Raw genomic sequence first — 10325 nt, 5'->3', positions numbered from 1 at the left:
TGTTGCCTGCAATAGCGTACCTTTGCAGCGCTAGGTAAAGAGGGAGTTCAGTCATCCAACACCATCCCATGACCATCCTCTGTGATTGATAGCTAGACTGATGGGTCACAGGTGTGGGGGAGGAGTATGGAATGAAGTGGGACGGAGTACTTGTGGTGGTGTTCCTCACAATCATCTGTCTTTGCCTCCTTGCAACCCCTCTCTCCTCACAGGCATGAGAACAGCTTGGCCCAATGCTTTTCCTCCATATCTGTGACTGGTCAGTCTATTTTCAGACATGCCTGCAACCTGTTTATCTGACAATTTGACAGCACCCTGCTCAGCTAAACCACCCTTTAAGGAAAACATTTGATGGTGACCTCAGCAGGTGACACTCAATGGGAGGAGAAATGTAGTGAGGGGAATCCACCAATCACTTTCTTCAACTTGTACCTTATGAAAACTTGTTAGGACCACGATACTGTTTGGCCTCACTACTAAGGCAGGGTAGGGTTCAGATGTCACAGCAGCACAATTTATGCTGGGATATTTTTCTCCTGGTTCAAGAACTGGTAGATTTCACTTTAATATGGCTATTGGGTGTGCTCTAAGTGGAGAATTATCAGCTGCTCTGATGGCTATTTCTAGATTGGAACTATTTTTTTCAGAGACCTGCTATGGCCCATATATTCAAAATCAGAAGATTGGGGAAAAGTCTTAGATACTCTCATCTATTTCACTGAATTTGAAAAAATATTGTAAGCATGTCAAGGATTTCACTCAATAGTCATGATATAAATAAATAAATTGTCCTTATTCTAAAGAAAGGAAATAGCATGCAGAAGAGCAGCATTTTTTAAACAAGCAATTAAAAAAAACATTTGCAAAATTGGTTTCTACTTGGATGTGCCTTGTGTAGCAGCTGGTTTTTATTCACCATAATTATTCAGGTAAAAGATACAAGTTTCCTCAACCTGAGAAGAAACAGAAGGTTCAAGCCTGCAGTCTGAGTTCCTCACCAGCTGGATTACTGGTGTTGGAGTACAGTGTTGGTGGGGAAGATAGTCAAGCCTTAAATTTCACAGCTGTGAATCTCCCACCCATTTAGAATCTGAATTACTGTCTGTTTTGAGTTGAGCTCATTTGTGAAATCCAATCCCTAATCTCCCTGAAGTTACTAAAAATTCATAGCAAGGAGAACCCAGGATATCTATCACCTTCGAAGTAAGGCTTGGACTTGCAACAGGCAAGGATAGCTGCATTCACTGTAAGTAGAGAGCATGGTGAATGTAGTTCCTGTTCTGCTTGGTACCTCACAAGGCCTCAACAGCATGAAATCGTCAGGGTTAGTGATAGGAAGGCCTTCAGACTCCCACAGATGCACAATGAGAGGGGGGTGCAGATGGACATCAAAATGTCTAATAGGATTAGGTATGTTCGCCACCTTGAGGTGACTCTCTCTCTCTCTCTCTCTCTATATATATATATATATTTAAAAAGGTGGGATAATATAATAACAATAAAGCTCTGTCGCTTACATATTTATATGTGACATCATGATGCAAATGTAAAAAGGGCAAAGTTGACATCACATATTTCATCATTTGCCCACCCTTGGAGTATATTTATTTATTCATCATATTTCTATGCCTGCCCATCTTACAAAATGTGACTCTGGGTGGCGTACAATATGAATCAAGATCCCAAGCCAGAAAAATAAATGGAAATATATTATTTTTCCATCTTATTATTTTCCAATTAGAGTAAAAATAAGTGTGTGCATGTGACTTTTACTGTAAGATGACACAAAAATAGTATCACCTGCTAGGTTATAAGATGAACCTCCTGAAAGCATTTTGAGAATCACTAATTCTAGGCTTCTATTCCTCTGGTCATCTAAAATCACCTTGAAGAACAGGACTGGGGTGTATCTCTGTGGATTTAATTTCTCCATGCATGGACTTTGTAATTTCTTTGTAATATTTAAAATTATGTGTTGATGTGCCATAATTAAGCAGAACAAATGAATTTAGAAGGACTACAGAGTCCCCAATTTAGAAGGAGTACATCTATCTGATTTATTTGATGAAACCACTAGGTAGGAGAAAGCAGTTAAATATTTTTAGCATACGTGCATAGACAATATGAATCAAGATCCCAAGCCAGAAAAATAAATGGAAATATATTATTTTTCCATCTTATTATTTTCCAATTACAGTAAAAATAAGTGTGTGCATGTGACTTTTACTGTAAGATGACACAAAAATAGTATCACCTGCTAAAAAGGATGGGGGTAATTTTCAGAGGATGGTAATCCCTAAAACTGAAGATGAGGACAATCTGTTTAAGAACAAGGATCTTAGAACATAATTCCATCGTTTTATATACTTCTGCAAATATGTTAACCAGCTGGGCTATTACAATGAATGGAAGAAAATGCTGAAGTGAAATTAACTACAGAAAAGATAATATTCCACCACTAGGTGGTGTACAAGGCCAACAGCAAATCAAGATATTGACAAGCAAAATGAAGATTTAACCTCACTCTCACCTCAACCCCTCATCCAGTGGAACTTTCCCGTTTAAAGAATTTATCTTTCATCCTGAACAAAGGATAATGACAAAACAACTCCCCGGGCATTTGATGGGAATTTACAAACTATATAGTACGATCTGCATTTTCAGTTTTTAGAGTTTACATTTCTAGTCCACTGAGTTGAATATACATGTTTATGGTTATACCTAATGGTGCTGTTCCACTGATAGAACAGTATCTGCCAAAGAAGAGATTCTTCATTTCTCACTCCCCTCTTAAATCTCTGCTCAAGATAGAGGATATCTTGGAGCAGATTTGGGACTTGCACAAAGGGATATGGAGCGGAGAGAAGGAAGCCCCTCTGTATAACCTACCATAGAAGGGTGGGGAAAATACAGATAAACACTAGAAGTCAGGAAAGAGGTATGGAAAATCCAACAGTGTTGCTATCTAGCTGTCATCTGGATTCTTGTAGCCCCAAAATTGGAGCTCTAGCTTGCATCAGGCTCAATGAAACTCTAAAAATATAGTAGCTGTATAATTTAAAATATTTACAAGAATATTGCATGATCCTACAGAACACAAACATCTGGTCAGCTGCTTTGGACAGACTTTGTTATAATGGAGTAATAGAGATACAAAGTTCATCTTACTGGATAAACACAGCATGACATGAAAACATTTTTTTAAAATGTGCAGCTGATTTTATTCAGAGCCTGGAACTCAGCTCTCCAATCAAGTTTAAAGAGCACACAGATTTCGGTATACCTTCATATTATTCCATTCTTCAAACTGGTATCTACCAGCGGTGTTGGACTCCACAACTCTTTTTTATCTCTAGCCAACACATTCAAAGACTTCAGGCTGGAAGATGCTGCTTTAAAGGAAGGGATAATGCAGCTGAAGCAAATTTTGTATACAGTGACTTATTTATATTTATTTATGCAAGTTATATTAGCATAAACTGAAAGTTAGGCTTGGGTTTTTTATTGGTGGAGGAACAAAACCAGCTTAGGACCTGGGTACCTGTAGGATTGCCTTTTGCCCATCCAGCAAGATCTAAAAGGGTTGGCTTTCTATGGCTCTCTTCCCTCTTGCTTTTCTGGAAAACCAGGCAAATGTGGTTACTCCAGAAGGCCTTGGGAGGGAGTCTGGGTGTGAGCCACTCCCATTACGGCTATATGGTGGTGCTGTTCTTTTGGCCTTGGCAACTTTAATGTAATATTGATATGGTTGTTAACTTGTTTAACTTCCTTACTGTAAAGGGGAAATGGAAACTGCTCAGAATATCCCTCGACTGAAGAGGCCCATAAACTCTAGAAATAATAATATAATTTTTTTTTCTTCAGAAAGCATTAAGAAATAATATTCAGTACTGGAAGGATCCCATTTTTCATTTATTAAGCTTCCCCTCTCATTTTTTTTTAATGGTTGTATTGAATGAGCCAACGTTGCACATTACCAGTTGAGCCAGTGTTGCAAACTGTGCTACATTTTAAACAATTGTGCAGAAAACAAGCCTTGTTGCTGTTAGAGACAGGCACCTATTGCTTAAGCAAACTCCAATTCCCTCCTAAAGGTCATTTGGAACAAGGGATTTAGAATAGTTCAAGGGATGCTGTTGGGTAACTCTGGTGACCAGGATGAACTGGATACGGCTGTCGGTTCTCTTCCCCACCAGGAGTGGTATGACGCTGCTTCACTGCATGCCTAGATGACCTGTCTAGATTCTTACTGTACTGCAAACAGCGGGTGTGCTGGCTGACGAATAGGTGCAGAACTCCTGAGGCCTCTTGGAAAACTATGGGCCAGCCTTCTTCCTCAGACCAGTTTTTTAAAACCTGTTTTCAAAGGAACCTTGTGCAGCCGCTAGAATTTCGGAGGAGCGTCGACAGATTTCCCTGCATCCTCACATACGCAACTGATCTTTGGCCCCAGCATCAGGCAATCCCTGACAGATCAATATGGAATGTTCTGAAGGCGAAAGTTTGAACCCCATTGCCGAGCAGGGTTACAGAGTTCATTTTACAGATAATCTCAGTTTTGATTGCTTATATTTCCAGTATCAAGAGATCTTATTGAGCCAGATTAGAAAAAAGTTCCTTGCCTATGACCTTGGAAAGTCTCTGTCAATAAGATTAGATAAGACTAAGCTCATGGACAGATAGCCTGACTTGGCGTATGCTAGTTTAACCTGTGGCCAACGCAGCATGGAGCAAAATCGCCTGTAAAGCCACCCACTGTAAAAACTGAACCACATTCTTGTAATTTAAATTTGCATTTTTCTTGTCCTCACAATTCTAAGATGCTTAAATCTTATCTTACTGTTATTTCCTTGGTGTGTCCTCCTCCTTACATAACAACTAAGTCACACAACAGTGAATATCTGAGGTTTTATTGAATTTTATATACAGCATGAGTCACAGACAAACCTGTGACTACCAGACAAGACAAATGTCAGTCCCTCTCAACAGTTAGCAGCTTAAAGATCTATAAACTACAGTGTCACTGCCATACTCGTCATCCCATGCAAGTGAGTTTTTATACTTTTAAAAAACTACACTTACAGTTGTGTCAGTTGCCTACTAATGCACAATGTCACCTGGCCTACACAACACAGACACACACACACAACTCTTTTGCCACATTCAGAATTTCTCAAAACTGCTAAAGAATTTGACACCTGCCCATCATCTGGCATCTTGGTTCGTGCTGCTTGCACTTTTAATTTCTGAAGATCCATTCAAACAATTGAAAGACAGCAAGCCTTTTGGGCCAGTACCATAACTTACAAAATACCCCCCCCCCCAAATCTAACCATTAGGGGTCCACTGATGCAGAATAAATGAATTAAGAAAGTAGTAACTGTTAATCACAGAGTACATACAGGGGTCATACTCTGTATCACTTATGGTTGGAGGAATAAAATTTGAACATAGTAAGTAATCACTTCAGCCTTTTTTTAAACCATCAAGGTTTGATATGTTATGAACCATAGAAAATATGCTAAACAGTTGTTTCCACTAATGCAATCTGCTACATTCATTTCTTTTTGTGATCATCTGATATGTTATTAGTATATTACATATCACCTGGTCTAAATAGGAGACTGTGGAAAATCAATACATAACTGAAGAGGGCCACATCAGCAATAATGCTACACGCATACACTCACTCACTTGCAAACACTATCTGTAACAAATAATCCAAAAATGCTTGCAAAGGGAATTAGGGGTTTAAAGCTATAGTCACATTTTTAAACAATTAACATTTGTTAAATAATTTGATGCAGTGGGGAGTATGAATGAATGATTTGTTAGCAAAAAAGGCAAAATGACAAAGAGTCATGTTAGAATATTCAACAGATTGTATGCGACCTCATAAGACATGAATAGAAACCTTTAGAATGTATCGAAAGCCAGTTTTAATCATGAACCAAAACATGTTTTTGGAAAAATTTTGAAGATTAGGGCTCTATCATTTTTCTTTTTTTTCTCAGTAAACAGGTGTTAGCTGTTATAATATTTATCAAATAATACACATTCAGAAATTATACATGTTTACAAGAAAAGGCAATGAAATATTCACCAACAGACTTCAGTGAATATTGAATAAAGAATACTCATCTAGGTCGTATTTGTTCCTCTGCTTTGCTAAGCTTATCTACAGCAAATTCATGTGTAATGAAGGTGGCCCTAGAAGCCACTCAAGCATTTCAGGTTGGTGTCCAAATCATGCCCTTTTTAAATCATTAAGAACATGCAGAAAGGTGGAGGGATACTGAGATGCTCAGGAACAGTGGTCATAAATTCAATAAAGATTTCAAATGGCAGGGCAAGGTATGTTAATACAAACAGATATTAACCAACAATCTACATCTGTAGGGTTAGAGAAACAGAATGCTTAGTTTTTGGCCAGAATCTTTTGTAACTGGCAATCTCCTTGGGGGACAAGAAGATTTTTTTTCAGTACCAATCTGTGGTGCATGTTAGCATTAGGGATCTGAGTGTACAAAGAATTGCAATTCTGAAAATTATATGCTAAACCTCTTGAATGATGATTGGGGCGAAAGGAAGTTTCTCTATTGTTAGCTGACACTCAAAAGGCCAAGTTCCATTTAACAAAGGAGAGGGAATAGAAGCAAAGTTTAAATAATAAAACCTAAACAGTAAGAACTTCAGGATTCAATTCTACATTATGTAGGCCATTTAGGGATTATTAGGCTCTTAGATAAAACATGGCCAAGTTAGAATTAAATGATTATATTCCAGAAATGCAAAAGAATACTTAACTGTTTCACAATGAAAACAGCTAGAATTAAGAATTTTAATTCTGACTTTTACAAATATAAAGCTTGTTGGCCAGCATTAAAGAGACTTTGGAAAAACATGACACTATGGCTAAAGACTTACTAACAGAACCAACCTTCTTACAATTCCGGGCCCAGTTTACATTTCCAAAAAAGCAGTGAAAGTAGGAATACAAGCAGCTCATACCACTGCTTTTCTAAATAAGTGTCTTGCAAGAACAAATTCTATTTGGAACATTTGTATATGTAATTTTCATGAGATCTTGTTTTACATGCTTGAAACAGGAAGAACCTGTTTCAAGCATATGTTGAGTAATGAGTGGGGGGGGGCACAGTTCACTTGCTCTTTTGTTTCCCTACTTCTTGGCAATGCCCAGCTGTCAGGAAGGCTGTACCAAATCTTACTAATGCAGGAGGTTTCATGATGTCCTATATGGGAACACAGTGAAGTTGAAGGGGCTGACTCTAAACATAAAAAGCACCAACAGTGTGAACACTGTTAGTAGGGCAGCTTTGGTTTCAGTTCTCAAGGGCATATTTGAATAATATGTTAACTTGGGGACTATTACAAGGATTGGCCTTGATGCTTCCTTAAGCATTTATGTCTTCCTTAGAGATGTCAGGTAACTTTATGATAGATCTGAAGCTGACTGACTGTAGCCTATCCCAGCTACCACTCCAACTTTGGCATGGAGGAGCCTAAACCGAAAGTTTAAGTCCTATTTATTATCAGTAAGGTTAAGACTCCCTATATCTTTTCTCAGAACAGCTCACTCACTCATGCTTTCAAAAGTTCCCATTTGTTTTTCTTAGAATAAACCAGGATTTCTTTATTCTCATTAAAATAACTGGTCTAGACACAATAGGACCAGGGTAAAGATTTTAAGTTCCTCCTTCACTTCCGAACAAAACAAAATGCATAGGGACCGGCAGGAGGGGAAAGAGAATCTGTTTTCTTAATGCTATGTCTGGAAGTTAAGGAGGACACAGATCACATTTGAACAGGTTTGCACTTGAGATACATTAAAAATTATTTGCAACCCTCAAAATCATCTCAGGACAAGATAGCTCACATTTATTCACACACTTCTTCATTTAAGAACATCACTTCTTTATTCAAAGAGAGCAAGGGAGAGAAAGAGAGATGATGCTCCCAACCATTAAGTTCAAAAACAATCCCCAATAAGAATAAAAAATCCTATTAGAAACAATAAGGAAGCACTGAGAGTTTGAGTATTACACTCTTCAAGTATGCCATTTGGATTTTTAAATCTGTGACTATACATACATTAAAAAACAGTCAAAGTGCAACCAAGGGCTTTTGCTTAAAATATTCAAAGGGCTACTTCAAAATACTGTAGTACAACTGTGCAGTAAGTGTGCACAGGATAACTAATCCACTTCATATATCTAGCCAGAAAGTTCAACAGCAGAAGAGGCAAACCCAGGAAGAGATCCAGGAAGTTCCATATATTGCATTGGTCTTTCACTAGAGAAAGCCATCCTGAAGCTATACATTCAGACACAGAATGTCGTCAGGTTTCACAGTAGCATTATAGGATAATCAGAGTATCGCTATGCACCGGATTATTTTCGTTAGAATTTATGTTATTGTCCTTTCCTCCTCTGACCAGGTTTAGTACAGTAGTTGAGCCATAATTTAATTTGCCCATTGGTGTGCTCCAGATTTGTGTTTTATCTTTGTACACTTACAGAATATTAAGATTTGCATCCAAAGAGAACCATGCTACATAAAAACTGTCCAGGATTTTTGACAAAAAAAAAGAGTTCTTTAATAAAATCTAAAAAGAAACCCCACTATTGCCAATGTGTCTCAGAGAAAAAATGTTATTTTAACTGTAAACAAATTCACACTCGGACATGTTAAATCTTCGGTGGAGGAAGGAATTGCTGACCGAGCTTTGATGCATTTCCTTGCCAGGGCCAGCTCGTGTGAGTGAGGCAACAGCCTGTTCTTGCCATCATCTGGGGGGTGAAAAAAAACGTTCCAAGTAGCCAGCAATGGCATCCCAGTGCTTGCACAAGAAGGCAATGAAGACCAGGGCAAAGAAAGTGCTGAACGTCCTGCTGCGAGTTTTCATCAGGGGGACCACGCAGTTGGCCACGGTGGAGACAAAGACCAACAGGACAGCCATCACAGCTAGGAGGATGTTTATTAGCTTGCCCAGAAGGTTTCTGGCAGTGGCATTTTCAAGGCCCTCCAACTGGACAACTTGCTGCTGTTGCTGCTGCAGTTCCATCTTGGAGATTCTGGTCTGACATGCCTCTAGGGCCTCCTGTTGAGCACAAGAGAACTGCTTAGTAATCACAAAGGGAAGAGAGATCTATGAGATCCTACACTAGGCTCCCTTTTACCCAAATAGTACACATCTCTAGGCAGGAATGCAAGATGCCAAGTAGTCCACTGACAAAACATCAGGTGCCAGAAGCTGACAGGATAATAATCAGAAAGGCGGCCAGGCACATCTTCTAAATAAGCTACTAAACACACCCTGTAATGCCTTTGGGAATTCCTGGAGCTACAATCACACCTTGCAGGATATGAGTAACTCTTTTGGTTTCATATCCAGGAGCAAAATTAAGGTTCCTCCAGGCTTGTTCCTTATTATTACATTTACAACAGCATCTTCACTAGGCTATAGAACTGGGTTGCAAAAAATGTGGACAACTACCAGACATTAGTTTTCTGTATCTTTCTGCTACCATCTAGTGGTTATCAGGATTTCTACTGCCCAGATCTGGTAGCCCTAATCTGTAATATGGCTGACATAATCTCCATGAAACTGTAGTGGAAATAAATGAAAATAAATCCTACATAAAGTAATTTACAATTCATGGTATCATGCCAGAAGTCCCTATTAGGAACAATATGGAATGAGGAATTAAAAGTCTTTCAGGTTAGGGTTACTGCCTCTTGATTTTACTACCAGCTCATTTTCTGCTGCACAGACACTTAGATCTTAAACCTGAAAAATAATTGTGACATTTCTTGGTATAAATACTCCAGTTGTAGTAATACCATCCAAGTATAATTTATGCTGAAGTAGAAATAATACCGCTGGTGTAAATAAATTCTTTGAGATCAGGAGTACACAACTTCTGTAGCCTAAGAACTGTACTAGATTTGCAAGGCATGTCAAGAGTTACTCTCCAAAAATGGACTAGGACAAGGACCCCCTTTTTTGGATGGGGTTTGAGAGTTTTAAGTGGTGACAAAAAACACTGAATCATCTGCAATCAGTATAACCATCGAAGTGCCACCATTACTGTCCACGTGTACTGCCTATATCAGGGGTTCTCAAAGTACGGCCCGTGGGCTGGATACAGCCCACCAGGGTCATTTGTCCGGCCCACCTGCCTGATTGGCCACCGCTGCTGTCTGTCAGAAGCGGAAGTGTCGGGGCTATGTTGGGAGCTGCAGGCAATGCACGAGGAGGGAGATCGCAGAGCCGGACTATTCTATGTGACAGGTATGCCAGG

The 10325-nt window shown here is 39.0% G+C and overlaps 1 protein-coding gene across 4 annotated transcripts in view; it reads right to left on the bottom strand.

Annotated features, from left to right (window-relative positions):
• Window positions 1-4900: 4900 nt before the first annotated feature.
• Window positions 4901-10325, bottom strand: part of TMCC1 (transmembrane and coiled-coil domain family 1) — a 143277-nt gene continuing 137852 nt past the window's right edge. For all 4 annotated transcript variants that reach the window (XM_088134290.1, XM_088134291.1, XM_088134292.1 and 1 more), the window contains one exon: window positions 4901-9121. In XM_088134290.1, the coding sequence (XP_087990416.1) occupies window positions 8807-9121 (315 nt within the window). In that variant the 3' untranslated portion in view covers window positions 4901-8806. The remainder of the gene's footprint in view (window positions 9122-10325) is intronic.

Source organism: Python bivittatus, unplaced genomic scaffold, assembly GCF_059951505.1.
Source record: "Python bivittatus isolate LINGU-HERP-01145 unplaced genomic scaffold, Pbiv_v1 ctg000080_np1212, whole genome shotgun sequence".
NCBI lineage: Eukaryota > Metazoa > Chordata > Lepidosauria > Squamata > Pythonidae > Python > Python bivittatus.
This window is presented reverse-complemented; position numbering and strand designations above follow the sequence as displayed.